The 16,763-nt window shown below is 40.3% G+C and overlaps 1 protein-coding gene across 3 annotated transcripts in view; it reads right to left on the bottom strand.

The window, feature by feature from the left end:
* The window catches only part of LOC132394519 (uncharacterized), a 180,151-nt gene that overhangs the window by 46,154 nt on the left and 117,234 nt on the right, over positions 1–16,763 (bottom strand). For all 3 annotated transcript variants that reach the window (XM_059970785.1, XM_059970786.1, XM_059970787.1), the window contains 3 exons: positions 14,324–14,434; positions 11,742–11,813; positions 5,451–5,564 (listed from right to left, as the gene is read on the bottom strand). In XM_059970785.1, the coding sequence (XP_059826768.1) occupies positions 5,451–5,564; positions 11,742–11,813; positions 14,324–14,434 (297 nt within the window). The remainder of the gene's footprint in view (positions 1–5,450; positions 5,565–11,741; positions 11,814–14,323; positions 14,435–16,763) is intronic.

The raw sequence follows: 16,763 nt of genomic DNA, 5'->3' as shown, positions 1-16,763 counted from the left end.
ATTCCTGCATTTATGTTCTATCCTCTAGAAATGAATGCCAACATTGCATTCACCTTCTTCACCACCGACTCAACCTAGAGGTTAACCTTAAGGGTATCCTGCACGAGGACTCCCAAGTCCCGTTGCATCGCAGAACTTTGATTTCTCTCCCTATTTAAATAATAGTCTGTCTGTTTATTTCTTCTATCAAAGTGTATGAGCTTACACTTTCTGACATTGTATTTCATTTGCCACTTTGCCCATTCCCCCAATCTATCCAAGTCTCTCTGCAGACTCTGTTTCCTCAGCACTACCGGCCCCTCCACCTACCTTTGTATCCATTGAGTCTGGATTCTATCCATTTCTTTTTCATGCTCAACCCTCCTTCTGTTAGATCCTGTTCATCACCAACCTCCTCTCCTGGTTCCAATGTTAATGCCATTGCTAATAGTTCCCTCTCCTCAGGTACTGTTCCTCACCCTTTCACATCCCCCATCACCAGCTCTGTGCACAAAACAAAAGGTAAGACCCCACTTTCCTTACCACATGGAAGGAGGCCATTCAGCCCATCTGTGCCAGTTCACTCAGCTGCCCATTCCTGATTACTTCTCCTTGAAACCATTTCTCTCCACATCCACATCAAGTCTACCACACTTATGCAACTGCAATTGACAGAAATCAGGTAACCTAGCAACCCATCTTTCTGGGATCTGTGCACGTGAACATTGAGAGTTGTCAGTTCCTCTCTATGTCTTAGTCTTCTGATTACTGTTTGTTCCTTTGCCTAGTTTGCCCTCTCCAAAAGCACTGCTGTAAACATTTCCAGACTGAATACCATTTCCTCTTTTGTGTATCCAAGGAGACCGGTGATATCTTTCTGTGACCCAGACCTTTCATCTTCACTGTCAACCAAACTGCTGATATTGTGATCAACAGGAAACTTCCTGATCGTGTTCCTCAGTTCAAGTTCAAATCATTGACATGAACCTTAAACAACAAGGGACCTGTTACTGAGCCCTGCTTAACTCACCACACATGGCCCTCCAGACACTGAAACTCCCATTGATCCTCAATGTGTGCTTCCTCCCTCTCAACCAATTTTTATTCCAACACCATCTTTTCTTGGATCCCGTAGACATTTAGTTTCTTGAGGACGCCATGAGGAACTTTAACAAAACTTTGCTAAAATCCATGTCATGAGGAGGGGCTTTACCACTCTCTCACCTCCCCTTCATCAGGATTAATGAGCATCTTTCAAGTTATTGTCGTTCAACCGTATACATGTATACCATCAAATGAGACCACTTTCCTCTGGATTAATGTTCACACACAGTACATGTAACTCACGTGCATAGCACAGAGTAATATCGCCACAAATAAATTAACCAATAACAAGGTGCAGATATTATCATGGGGGATGTGGTGGGGGTTAGCCACAATCTCAAAGAATGGAGATGCTGCTCTGCTTTCTTAACCAAAGAGGTGGTGATGAGATCATCTGTTATGTGCACTCTCAGAAACTTGGTGCTCCTTTTTTTTTCCTGAAAACTTTTTAATTGCGTTTTTAAGTGATTACAGAGTAAAGAATGAAAAAAAATGTATATAACCCCTCCCCCCTAACTTCCCTATAGAAAAAAAAGAGAAAGAAAGAAAAAAAAGAAAAGAAAAGAAAGAGTGCCTGGTTGTTGGAAGATCTCCACATGCTCCATGGAGTTCGTAATAACTTTAGTATATATATTTATTTCTTTCCCCCAAGTAACCAATTGTTTCATCTTCAGAGCACCTATATATTTAGTCCTGTCTTTTGTAAATAAGGGCACCAAATTTTCAGAAATGTTTCATATTTATCTCTTAAGTTATAAGTAATTTTTTCTAATGGAATACAGCCATAAATTTCTTTCTTCCAACAATCTATACTTAAATATGTATCCGATTTCCAAGTAACTGCAATAGCCTTTTTGGCTACTGCCAGTGCAATTTTTATGAATTCTTTCTGATATTTATTTAGTTTGAGTTTCGGTTTTATCCCTTCAATATCACCGAGTAAGAGTAACATTGGATTATGAGGAAGTTGTGTTCCTGTAATTTGTTCCAGTAAAAGTCTTAAATTTGTCCAAAAAGGTTGAATTTTAGAACAAGACAATGTAGAATGTAAAAAAGTACCAGTTTCTTGGTTACATCGAAAACACTGATCAGATAAATTTGAATTTAATTTATTTATTTTTTGTGGTGTAATATATAATTTATTGTATTTGTCATACTATCAAGACATAGTCTTGACCAATTTGTTTCTTCAACTTTAATATTAAAAAATCACTTTCCCATTTTTGTCTTGACTTATGGACTTGTTTACTGTTTTTGAATCAAATTATACATACAAGATATAAATTTTTTAATCTTTTTGAATTAAAATTTCTATTTTGTTAGATTTCGGCAATAACTTTGTTTGACCTAATTTTTCTCTTAAATAAGCCCTTCGTTGAAAGTAACAAAATAAAGAGTTATTTGATACTTTATATTTATTCTTTAATTGATCAAATGACATTAATATACCTCCTTCAAAACAATCTCCTATATATCTAATCCCTTTTTGAAACCAATTATATAAAAGTTGATTGTCCATTGTAAAAGGAATAAGTCTATTTTGAATTAAAGATCTCTTTGCTAATAAAGATTTTTTTGTCTCATCATCAACATTTATCTTATTCCATAAGTCAATCAAATGTTTTAATATAAGAGATTCTTTCTTTTCCCATATCCATTTAGATTCCTATTTATATATAAAATCTTCTGGTACGTTTTCTCCTATTTTATCTAGTTCTATTCTAATTCATGCCGGTTTATCTTTCTCGAAAAAAGATGCAATTAATCTAAGTTGATTTGCTTTATAATAATTCTTAAAATTTGGAAGTTGTAACCGTCCTAGATCAAATTTCCATGTCAATTTTTCCAACGATATTCTTGACATCTTACCTTTCCAGAGAAACCTCCTCACATATTTGTTTAACTCTTGAAAAAACTTCTGGGGTAATTGTATTGGTAATGATTGAAATAAATATTGTAGTCTAGGGAATATATTCATTTTTATAGTATTTACTCTACCTACTAATGTTATTGGTAATACCATCCATTTATCAAGACCTTCCTAAATTTTTTTTCAAAAGTGGTGAATAATTTAATTTGTATAGGTCTTTCATGTCATTATCAACTCTTATACCTAAATATTTTATACCACTTGCCAGCCATCTAAATTGAGTTATTAATCGACATTGACTATAATCTCCATTAGTAAGAGGTAAAATTTCACTTTTATCCCAATTTATTTTGTAACCTGATATTTTCCCATATTCTTCTTATCTATAAGATAATTTGCGTAATGAATGTAATGGATCTATTAAATAAAGTAAAACATCATCAGCAAATAAGTTAATCTTGTATTCTTCCTGATTAACTCTGAAACCCTTAATATCTGAGTCCATTCTAATTAATTCAGCTAATGGCTCTATTGCCAACACAAACAAAGCAGGTGATAATGGACAACCTTGCCTAGTTGATCTTGTTAACTGAAATGATGTTGAAATTTGACCATTTGTCACTACTTTAGCTTTGGGATTAGTATTTAAGGTTTTAATCCATTTTATAAATAATGTTCCTAATCCATATTTTTCCAATACCTTAAATAAAAAATCCCATTCCAATCTATCAAATGCTTTTTCTGCATCTAAAGCAACTGCCACACTCGCTTCCTCCCTCTTTTGCACTAGATGGATTATACTAAGTAAACGGGTTACATTATCTGCCGATTGTCTATTTTTAATAAATCCTGTTTGATCCATATGCACTGATTTTGGTAAGCATTTAGATAATCTATTAGATAAGATTTTTGCTATTACTTTATAATCAGTGTTTAATAAAGAAATGGGTCTATATGATGCTGGTTTTAAAAGGTCTCTATCTTTTTTTGGCAATACTATTAAAATAGCTGTTGAAAAAGATTCTGGAAGTTTATGCGTTCTTTCTGCTTGATGTATTAACTCCATAAAAGGAGGAATTAATAAATCTTTAAATTTTTTATAAAACTCAGGTGGAAAACCATCTTCTTCTGGAGATTTATTACTTTGAAGTGATCCCAGAGCTTCTTCAACCTCCTTCAATGTAAAAGGCATACCTAATCCATTCTGTTCTTCCATATTTAATTTTGGAAGAGTTACTTGCGATAAAAATCTTTCTATCTTGACATCATCATTTTTTGCTTCTGATTTATACAACTCAGAATAAAAATTCTTACAAGCCTCATTAATTTCTAGAGGTTTATATGTAATTTTATTTACTTTTGTTCGAATTGCATTTATTGTTTTAGAAGTCTGGTCTGTTTTTAACTGCCATGCAAGGACCTTATGTGATCTTTCACCTAGTTCATAATATCTCTGTTTAATTCTCATAATTGCTTTTTCTGTTCGATATGTCTGGAGTGTATTATATTTTAACTTCTTATTAATAAGTTGTCTTCGTTTTTCTTCTGTCATATTTCTTTGAGATTCTTTTTCTAATTTTATAATCTCTTTTTCCAATTGATCTACTTCTATCATATATTCCTTCTTAATTTTAGAAGTATAACTTATTATCTGACCTCTCAAATATGCCTTCATTGCTTCCCACAATATAAATTTATCATCAACTGAATGTAAATTTGTATCTAAAAAGAACTGAATCTGCTTTTTCATAAAATCACAAAAATCTTGACATTTTAGTAACATTGAATTAAATCTCCATCTATAAATTGATTCTTTATCTATCATTATCATTGTCATTATTAAAGGAGAGTGATCAGACAATATTCTTGCTTTATATTCCACATTTTTCACTCTATCTTGAATATTCGTTGATAATAGGAAAAAATCTATCCTTGAGTATGTTTTATGTCTATTTGAATAAAATGAATAATCTCTTTCTTTTGGATTGATTCTTCTCCATATATCAATCAAATTTAAGTCTTTCATCAACGATAGAGTTAATTTTACTACTTTTGATTTTGTAACAGCCTTTGTTGATCTGTCTAAAACTGGATCTAGACAAAATTAAAATCTCCACCTATTAATATTTTGTCATGTGCATTAGCTAAATTCAAAAAGACCTCCTGTATAAATGTTACATCATTTTCATTTGGTGCATAAATATTCGAACTTGGTGCTCCTAACTCTCTCCATGGAGGAGCCACGTGTGTGTAGTGAGGAGTGGTCACCACTCCACAACTGAACAAAAGTACAGAGGAACTTCATCCCTCATGTCTCAGGGGCACGTTTCGGCATGGACTAGAAGGGCCGAGATGGCCTGTTTCCATGCTGTAATTGTTATATGGTTATATGTACCCAGACTGGGGGCCGGAGATGTGATTTTTCTCTTAAAATTACACTTCAATCATCTCTCCAAGGAAATTACAGTTAAACACAAGTGTAGACAATAACACTTACTGTAATACCGACGTGCTTTCCACCAAAGAATCAGCAATGAAATAAAAACCACTACAAGCAACACCACCATTGTGATTGACACAGCAATTGTGACAGTGTCCTTGCTGTAAAAACCTGCAATTACAAATACATTCAAATCAGCAAACATGCAACAATACACCAGAAAAATGAGCAGGAGAGCTGCCAATTCTGTCCCAGTCCCACACAATCCCAAATTCCCCAATCTTTCAAATATTTATCCATCTCTTCTTTAAACACCTATCAGTTGCTTGTGTTGGGAAAAGCCACTCACCCCAGGAATGACCCTTATGGATCACTTTTGGACTGCCTGCAGTGTCGGTGCAATTGTGTTTAAACAAGGGGACCAGAACTGTGCGGTCTCCAACACGCTGCACAACTGTAACAAGACTTACCCATGTCTAAACTCCAAATCCCTTGCAATGAAGGTTAATATGTCACTCCTGTTCCTAGTTACTTGCTGCACCAGATCTTTTGTGATTCCTTTACAAGAGCAGCTTGATCCCTCTGCAATTCACTCATTTACAATTCCTCTCCATTGACATTACAGTCTGATTCCTCTTACTCAAGGACCCCACCTCACACTTTCCTGTGTTAAACTCCATGTGCTGAGTTATCACCCACTCATTCAATCTATCGATATCCTATTGTACAGTCCGAATTCCCTCATTGGAACTTGCATTTCCTCCAGTTTTGATGAATTTCAATTCTTGTTCATGAAATTATATTAATCGATAATTAGAAACTTTGCTCCCCCACGGGGATTGTATCACTGGTGCTTTTAGATATTCGCTATTTAGAGTCCATCAGCTCTGCCTTTAATAAAAAATGTTGAAAACACACAGCAGTTTGTGTAGCATCTGTGGAAGATGAAACAGAGTTAATATTGCAGGTCCTAGACACTCTCAGAATAGGGAGAATGACTTTAGATAGTCATTTGAGCAGCGACCTATCAGAGAGACTGGACGCTTGAGAAGACACGGTTCACTCCCGTCCACCCATTGTGCAGAAAATGCAGTGTCTCATGGCAGTTTGGTAATTTGGGCAGCGCCCAACCAGAATTCAGGATCCATTGGCATGAACAAATTAGAGTGAGGCAGTGGCTAGCAGAGCGGCCATCATTGGAGTGGTCAGAGTTAGAGTGGAGATTTTGAGGCTTTAGATCTTCAAGGCCTCAGTCAAAGACGGCAAAAACAAAGCTACAGGTAGAGTTCCCCCCCCCCCCACACATTTTATTGTTTTTCCTTCTTTATGGTTGCTCAGTTAGGAACAGTAGAGATGCCAGGCAGGATAGTGGAATGCTCCTCTTGCGGAATGTGGGAAGTCAGGGAGACCTCCAGTGTCACTGACAACTACACCTGTGAGAAATTCTTCCAGCTACAGCTTCTCACACTCTGTGTTAAGGATTTGGAGCTGGAACTGGAAGAACTCCAGATCATTCGGGAGGCTGAAGGGTTGATAGGTAGTTCATAACGAGAAGTAGTTACACCCAAGCTGGAGAACACCGGAAATTGGGTGACAGTCAGGATGGGGAAAGGGATTAAACAGCCAGTGCAGAGTACCACTGTGGCCAATCTCATCAACAACAGGTTCACCACTTGGATACTGTTTGCGGGGTGGGGGGAGAGATGAGTTAGCAGAGGACAATAACAGCGGTCAGGTCGGGGGGAGATGAGGTAGCAGAGGACAATAACAGCGGTCAGGTCTCTGGCACGGAGTCTGGCTCTGTAACTCAGGAGGGAAGTGGGGAAGAAGGGGTGAGCTGTGGTGACAGGGGATTCATTTGTTAGGGAACAGAAAGGTGGTTCTGTGGACAAGAGTGAGATTCCCAGATGTTATGATGCCTCCTGGGTGTCTGGGTCCAGGACATCTTGAATTGAGTCCTCAGCATTCTTAAGTGGGAGGGTGAACAGCCAGAAGACGTGGTCCATGTCGGTAGGAAGAATGAAAAGATTCTGCAAAGTGAGTTGAGGAGTTCAGTGCTAAACTGAAGGGCAAAACTTCCACGGTTGTGATAATAGACAGTAGGTGCAGGAGTAGGCCATTCGGCCCTTCTAGCCAGCACCACCATTCAATGTGATCATGGCTGATCATACACAATCAGTACCCCATTCCTGCCTTCTCCCTATATCCCTTGACTCCGCTATCTTTAAGAGCTTTATCTAACTCTTTCTTGAAAGCATCCAGAGAATTGGCCTCCACTGCCTTCTGAGGGAGAGCATTCCATAGATCCTCAATTCTCTGGGTCAAAAAGTTTTTCCTTAACTCTGTTCTAAATGGCCTACCTCTTCTTCTTAAACTGTGGCCTCTGGTTCTGCACTCCCCTAACATCAGGAACATCTTTCCTGCCTCTAGCATGTCCAATCCCTTAATCTTATATGTTTCAATTAGATCCCCACTTATCCATCTAAATTCCAGTGTATACAAGCCCAAACGCTCCAATCTTTCAACATATGACAGTCCCACCATCCCGGGAATTAACCTTGTGAACCTATGCTGTACTCCCTCAACAGCAAGAATGTCCTTCCTCAAGTTTGGAGACAAAACTGAACACAATACTCCAGGTGTGGTCTCACCAGGGCTTGTACAACTGCAGAAGGACTTCTTTGCTCCTATACTCAACTCCCCTTGTTATGAAGACTAACATGCCATTAGCTTTCTTCACTGCCTGCTGTATCTGCATGCTTACTTTCAGTGACTGATGAACAAGGGCACCTAGATCTCGTTGTACTTGCCCTTTTCCTAACTTGACACCATTCAGATAGTAATCTGCCTTCCTGTTCTTGCCACCAAAGTGGATAACCTCACCTTTATCCACATTAAACTGCATCTGCCATGCATCTGCCCACTCACCCAACCTGGCCAAGTCATCCTACATTTTCCCAACATCCTCCTCATATTTCACACTACTACCCAGCTTTGTGTCATCTGCAAATATGCTATTGTTACTTTTAATCCCTTCATCTAAATCATTAATGTATATTGTAAATAGCTGCAGTCCCAGCACCGAGCCTTGCGGTACCCCACTAGTCACTGCCTGCCATTATGAAAAGGACCCTTTAATCCCTACTCTTTGTTACATGTCTGCCAACCAATTTTCTATCCATGTGAGTACACTACCCCCAATACCATGTGCTTTAATTTTGCCCACTAATCTCCTATGTGGGATCTTATCAAAGGCTTTCTGAAAGTCTAGGTACACTACATCCACTGGCTCTCCCTTGTCCATTTTCATAGTTACATCCTCAAAAAATTCCAGAAGATTAGTCAAGCATGATTTCGCCTTCGTAAGTCCATGCTGACTCGGACCGATCCTGTTACTGCTATCCAAATGTGCCGTTATATCAACTTTTATAATTGACTCCAGCATCTTCCCCACCACTGATGTCAAGATTGTTAATGAAGCCAGAAATAGGAAGATTATACAGTTTAACACATGGCTAAGGAGTTGGTGTAGGAGGGAGGGCATCAGATTCTTGGAACGTTGGGCTCTCTTCCAGGGAAAATGGAACCTGTACAGAAGTCACAGTTTGCACCTGGACTGGAGGGGGACTAATATCCGACTGAGAAGGTTTGTGAGTGCTGCACGGGGTTGAGGAGGAGTTGTTAAACTGGAGTTGCATCTGGATGGGAACCAGAGTGTCAGAACAGATAGTGGAGAGGTTGTGGGGACAGACGGGAATCAAAAGGTTGAGCATGGAGCGACTGATGTCCTGAACTGTGTATACTTCAATGTAAGAAGTATCACAGGAAAGGCAGATGAGCTCACAGCATGGATCAACACCTGGGAATAAGTTTGCAGACATTAGGGAGACTTGGTTGCAGGAGGGGCAGAACTGGCAGCTCAATATTCTGGGGTTTCGTTGTTTTAGACATAACAGAGCGGGAGGGATTAAAGGAGGAGGGGATATTTTACTATTCAAGGATAATATCCTGGCAGTGTTCAGCCAGGCCAGACTGGAGAACTCATCTAGTGAGGCATTATGGTGGAACTGAGGAATAAGAAAAGTGTGAACACGTTAATGGGGCACATTACAGGTTACTGTCCGTGGGATTTAGAGGAACAAATTTATGGAGAAATCACAGACTGTTGCAAGAAATATAAGGTTGTTATAGTTGCTGATTTTAGCTTTCAATCATAGTGTCATAGAAAGATAGGTCTGGTCTGCAGGTTAAGATTCTAAATTGGAGAAAGGCCAATTTTGATGGTATAGGAGAAGATCTAGTAAGTGTGGATTCAGACAGGATGTTTTCTGGCAAATGTGCACTTGGTAAGTGGGAGGCCATCAAAAATAAATTTTTGAGAATACAAAGCTTGTTATGTGCCTGTCTGAATAAAAGGTAAAGACAAGAGGTGTGGGGAACTTTGGTTCTCAAGAGATATTGTGACCTTGTTTAAGAAAAAGAAAGAGGTACATTGTAGATACAGGCAGGTAAGAACAAATGGGATGCTCATGGAGTATAAGAAATGAGAGAAGAGTTAAGAAAGAAATCAGGAGGGTGAAAAGAAGGCTTGAGGTCGCTTTAGCAGACGAGGTGAAGGAGAATCCTGAGGGACTCTACAGATATGTTCAGAGCAAAAGGATTTCAAGTGACAAAATTGGTCCTCTGGAAGATCAGAATGGTAATACATGTGTGGAGCCAAAAGTGATAGAGGAGATCTTAAATGCATAATTTACATGGATTCTATACAGACTACAGGTAGTGGATGGTTGCCTGTCTGACTGGAGGCCTGTGACCAGTGGAGTGTCGAGGGATTGGTGTTGGGTCCATCATTTGTCATCTATATCATCTATCTGGATGATAATGGGGTTAACTGGGTCAGCAACTTTGTGGATGACAGCAATATTGGGGGTGCGGTGAACAGCGAGGAAGACCATCACGTCTTGCAGGGGGATCGGGACCAGCTGGAAAAATGGGCTGAAAAATGTCAGACAGAATTTAATGCAGACAAGTGTGAGGTATTGCACTTTGGTAGGATCAACACAGTGAATAGTCAGACATTGAGGAGTTTGGTAGATGAAAGGAATCTGGGGATACAAGTCCATAACTCATTGAAAGTGGTATCACAGATTGATGGGGTCATCAAGAAAGCTTTTGGCACATTGACCTTCATAAATCAGGGTATTGAGTGTAGGAGATGGGATGTTATGTTGAAGTTGTACTAGACATTTGGGAGGTATAATTTGGAGTACAGTGCAGTTTTGGTCTCCTACCTACAGGATAGTTGTAAATAAGGTTGAGAGAGTACAGAGAAATTTTATAAGGATGTTGCTGGGTCTGGAGGACCTGGGTTAAATGGAAAGATTGAAAAGGTTTGGACCTTATTCCTTGGAGACTAGAAGACAGAGGAGATTTGATATACGTATGCAAAGTTATGAACGGATAATTTCAGGCTTTTTTCATTGAGGTTGGATGTAATTTCAACCAGAGGTCATGGATTAATGGTGAAAGGAGTAAGGGGAACATGAAGGGAAACTTCTTCACTCAGAGGGTCGCGAGAGTGTGGAACAAGCTGCCAGAGCAAGTGACACATGCAACAATGATTTCTGCCTTTAGGAGAAGTTTGGAGAGGTACATGGATGGTAGGGGTACTGAGGTCAATGGACCCAGTGCAGCTTGATGGAAGCAGGCAGTTTAAATGGCTCAGCATGGACTAGATGGGCCAAAAAGCCTGTTTATGTGCTGTATTTCTCTTTCACTCTGTTACAGAGACAACAGGGCAGGAGTGGGTGGATCAAAGGGAATATCCCTGATACGCTGAGTTATTGTTGCAATTAGAAGCACATAAAGCTTCTTTGTCAATGTCACACATCACAAATAACAGGGCTGTAGGACATGCCTTGTCAATAGAGAGAGAAAACATGAGGTAATGTCAGATGGATGACTGGCAGAAATGACTAGTTCTGACAAAGATAAACAGAGAAAGCAAGTTACCTAATGTTACTGAATTCAATACCGAGTCCAGAAAGGAAGGACATGCCCTGATATTATGTTCAGAAACACAACCTGACTTTCCATAGCTTTTTGATAATTGTCTGAAATTTTGTGTGGCCAGTTGTTCTGAACAGAGATTTAAACTAAAATGGACATTCAGATATTTAAACCTCCAGCAGGTTTCCCCGTCCTCAGCTGTGGGGCCAAGGACTGTATGTGTTTGTGGTCCAGATGAAGCAGTTCACAATGTTCTGACAGAGACACTTCATTCTATCCCTCTGCTCAGTACCAAGTACATCATTTCATGTAAATACAGAATAATGTTCAAGCACTTACCTGGAGTCAAATTGCTGACAGAAATGCCAAGTAAGAATATCAGATTAAGGTAACCTCCGAGGAACAGAAACACTAAAAAAAAGAAATTGTAACTATTTGAAATCCTCAGAATCAGATATGAGAATCAATTTCACTGACAAATATCATGAAATTTGTTGTTTGGTGGCAACTGTACAGTGTAATAAATAAAATAGACTATAAATTACAATGAGATGTATAGTCATACAAAAAGAGCAAAAATAGTGAGGTTGTCATCATGGGTTCACGGACTGTTCAGAAATCTGATGACAGAGGGGAAGAAGCTGTTCCTGAATCATTGAATGTGTGTCTTCAGGCTCCTGTGCCTCCTCCCTGATGGTAGTAATCCCCCTGAGTTACAATCTACACAACTTATTCAAAACTTGCGTCAATGAAGTGCCGCAGTGAACAGAGATGAAGCCGGGCTTGGTCAGGTTCATTGTGATATTCAGTGTCCTAACGTGAGGCAATCAACCAGCTCAGAACTGGACCAGACATTCAAGCATTGGACTGAAGGAGGTTCAGAGAGCTCTCACACATTGGCAACACGTGGAGAGACCAGAGAGGGACCAAAAGCATCTTCTGGCTCCCTCTGGAAACACTACATTTGATAACTTACTGACCACAGGCATCACATGTGGAAATGACAGGTACTCTGTAGTTTGTCCGTGTGTACATCCAGTGGATGGGATATCAGGCCACTGAAAATCAGTTCTGCTGAATTATCCCAGTGACCTGGAGGACTGTAATTAAACATTTTGCCAGTGACTGAGTTCCATGTCTGACAGTACAGCCTGTTCTGATGCAGAGAATCACGACATCACTGTTTCCAGCTGTTCAATGGCATCGGACAGTGTTCTGGTTCAAATTGAAAACTGAACTCCACGAGGGTGCAGGCTGAACAGTCCACATGCTGGAACACTTTATGTAGACGTGGGCAGAGGATGCCGGGGAAATTCACTGTTAATTGGTGATTTAGATCCTCGGAATTCCTCTCCTTCATCCTGTGTCTCCTTTAATTCATTTTCCACTGTTCAGTTACTTTTCTAACTCAGAGCAATTTTTATTTCTTGTCCTGTACTGCTGCCACAAATCGACAAATTTCACTCGATATGTCAGTGATAATAAACCTAACTGTGATTCATTCAGGTGTTGCTGCTGGGTCTAGTGTTTATTGTTCATGTTCAGTTGCTCTTGAGAAAGTGGTGCTGAGTTGACCTCTTGTTTTGCTCCCTCCCCATATTCCCACCCTGTTCAAATCTCTCTCACCCGTCATTCCCCATTGACACATCTTCCAGCTCCATTCACTCAAGTTTGAGAGATCTAGTCCTGCCTGAAAATTTGGCTGAACCAACAGTCAATAGATCTGGCTGTTTCCTGCTGAACATCACCCCAGGTTCTAATCTTGACCAAATTGCCAGTTGAAAGATTATCCTAAATATAGAAATAATGCCTTAGTTCCATCCTTTAACTTCTGCAGCAACTTATCATTATGCCATTATGGTTGTGATCGAGATCATACATCTGTCTCTGCAGCTTCCTTTCTTCAATCTGCCCACAGGATCAACCCTTCGAAATGTTACCCTTCACTCCAGTACTGAAAATTGTATCTGTCTCCAGATTCATCTGTCTCTATATTCTAACCCAACTCCATGCCAAGTTTCACACCCACACATCACCCTCACCCATACTCTCCTGCCATTTCTTGTTATCTTTGTATAAAGCAATCACGTTTGCCGTTGTCCAATTTAATAGAAACTTTTCAGAATAGGGAGAACATTTAAATTGCTGCATGAAGTATGTCATTAGCTGCCTCTTTTAGACCCCAGGATGAAGTCCATCTGGATATCCAACTTGTCGGATGGCAGCTCCAACAACTGACTCAGTATTTCTTCCCTGGTGATTGTCATTTTCTCAGATTTGTTGCCCGACACTGGTTCTCACTCAGATTACAGCTCAATGCTCATCAATACTTCCAGAAACCTCTTTGATTTTCCAACTCGCTTCCCCTTCCTCTCTGCAGTCTATAAACCTTTATATTTTTGTTCTAATCCCCTCCTTCTCAGCAAGCTTGATCTTTGTGCTTTCAGCAAATTGTTCTTTATCTCTGAATTTACCCCACTAAAGCTCACCCCCTTTCCTTAATCCTTCAAGCTTTTCTCTGATACCCCACTGTCTGACCGAGCCTGGGGTCATCTGCCCTCATCTTGCTTTACTTGGCTTGGTGACAGACTTCATTTGGTCATTTGCCTGTGAAACAGCCGGGGGCGTTTACTGTACAAACATTGATTCTATTCTCAAGCCAACTTCTTCTAAAGACCCCTCTGGAGTCAGGTAAGAGATGTTATCACTGTGAAGCATCACTTCACAACTGGGTAAAAAATGATGCAGTTTCATCCTACAAGTCACAGTGTGTCGGAGGGGTAGGGAGCGTCTGTGATGGGGACATGGTGTTGATTGTTCAAGTTTTTCATTTCATTAATGTCAGTGTTAAAATTAGTCACAAATTACTTGCAGAGATGTCTGGAGTTTATCCCACAGGCAAATCACACAAAGTCACAAACCTTTTTGAGGATACTTCCAGATCAAGTGTGACAAACATATAACACCTATGACTGGAAAAATCAGGAGAACTGTCCATAAGCCATCAATTAAAACGTCCTTGATGGAATCACCTGCAAGTAAAAATAAATTCAAATAAGAAAACATGTAATAGTTCACCAGAGAAATGACCACAACAGCTGCACAATGTTGCAAACAACCAAACTGTTCCACTTTCATCCTGCGGGGACGGGCATGTGCCAACCTCTGCCCAGTCTTATCGACTGCATGTCCTGTACGGTGGGAAACCTGGAACAGACAATTCACGACCCTGATCAGTTGTCCTCAGAGGTCTCCAGTCCAATCTTTCCAGGTCACCTCCTGCCAATATTCTGCACCAGCTGCTCCTTCTGGTGTTGCAATGGCCACTCCTCCGGGAGTGCACTACACTGACCCACATGATCCAGAGTTTGATTTTCCCAACTTCCACAACAATTGGTTATGGAGTTACCCCACAATTTCACTGGAAAGTCACTGAAACTCTCAACCTCTGGCTCGATTCCACATTTTGTCACAAAAGTTCTCCCACTCATTTAGCCAGAGGAACTCAGGCTGATATCAACAATCTGGTCAGGGGCACATTCGAGGAGAGAAAGTCTCCTTGTGAAGGGCAGGTTGATGCCCAGACAGCTGACTGACACCTGCACATCAGACTTATTGTCACCAGCGACTTTATTTCAGATATCAGGGTCTGATGTTGCATCATGCCAGGAACAGGAATGCGTCTGACAGCTCTTTACATTCTTCATATCGTTTCAACGACATCACACAGGAACTGAAAAATTCAGCCAACTCCTGTGAGCGGGGGCAGAGTGAACTTCTCCATGTGAGAAACAGAACCTGTAATCTCACAGCATCTTTTACCAGTCTCTGGTCCAGACAGTGAAGTACTTTAAGTGCAGTCACTGTTGGAGGGAATGAGACTCAGTTTGTACTGAGTAAGGCTGAACAGTCATGTAAAAGCTGGCTTTGTGATGTTGGTAAACAGAATTATTTTTCCGATACTGGGGAGAAATCCTTTGCCCTTTTGGAAATAACACCAAAGGATCATTTACACCTTCCTGAAGAAGGCAGATGGGACTCTGGCTTAATGTCTCATCCAAAAGTGGAGATCTCTCAACGTGCAACACTTCCTCCACACTGGTTCTGAGAATGTGGGTGATGCTGGTAAAGCCACAGATATTCCCTGTCCGTTTACCCTGACAGGGGGATGGTGAGCCTCCCACTGGAACCTCTGTTGTTCTCATGACGACGCTGGGTCAGGATTCCAAGATACTAACCCAGTGACAATAAACTTGGCATATCCATGATCAGACACTGTGATGTCTCTGTGTCTGGACCATTATAATATTGTAATTAAATGATGGACTCTGAGAGTCACAGATGTCACTCTGTTACAGGGGTGACAATTACCAGCTGTGCTTTGGCCAAAACCCCAAAATTCTCTTGTTCATCACTGTTACCATCAGCTAGCAGGTACAGAAGCCTGAAGACACACACTCAACAATTCAGGAACAGTTTCTCCTCCTCTGCCATCCGATTCCAAAATGGACATTGAACCCTTGAACATTACCTCACTTTTTTAATATATATTATTTCTGCTTTTTGCCTGATTTTCAGTCTATTCAATGTACGTATACTGTAATTTATTTACTTTTATTTCCCTTTTTCAATATCATGTATGGCATTGAACTGCTGCTGCTAAATTAACAAATCTCACGACACATGCTGGTGATAATAAACCTGATTCTGATTCTGATATCACACACTTTCCTCGTTTCCTTCTCACCTTCTTCTAAGTCTAACTAAAGCTTGTCAATTGGAAACACCAACCCTCCCCAGATGCTGCCTGACCTGGAGAACATTGCCCGCTCAGTCAGTTTTTATTACAGCGATGCAGAACGTTGGCACGGGAGTTGTCATTTAGCTGCTCAGGTCATTCAATGGGACATGTTTAACCCATGGCCGATCTACACCACACTCACTTAGATGACAAAACTAAAACAGAGAATCAGTCAGTTCAACGGAGGGTGTGAGGGGAGAGGGGGAAGAAAAATCAGCTCCAGCAGAATCAGTGGTTGCTGTTGAGGTAGTTGAGATCCCTCAAAGATGAGGGTCAGTAATTGTTTGCGATGCTATCCAAGTTCAGAGCTCTGACAGTAAAACCCAATGGTCCTGGGACTGACCCAACATCAGGAACTCCCAGAACAACATGATCATATTACTTCTGCAGGAAATTAGACCAGAAGACTTTAAGATATAGGAGCAGAAGTCGCCCATTTGGCCCATCGAGTCTGCTCCGCCATTCAGTCATCGCTGATCCAATCCCTCTAGTCATCCCCACTCCCCTGCTTTCTCCCCATGCTCTGGCTAATCAAGAACCTATCCATCTCTGCCTTAAAA

The sequence above is a fragment of the Hypanus sabinus genome, chromosome 5 (genome assembly GCF_030144855.1).
Source record: "Hypanus sabinus isolate sHypSab1 chromosome 5, sHypSab1.hap1, whole genome shotgun sequence".
In the NCBI taxonomy this organism is placed as follows: Eukaryota; Metazoa; Chordata; class Chondrichthyes; order Myliobatiformes; family Dasyatidae; genus Hypanus; species Hypanus sabinus.
This window is presented reverse-complemented; position numbering and strand designations above follow the sequence as displayed.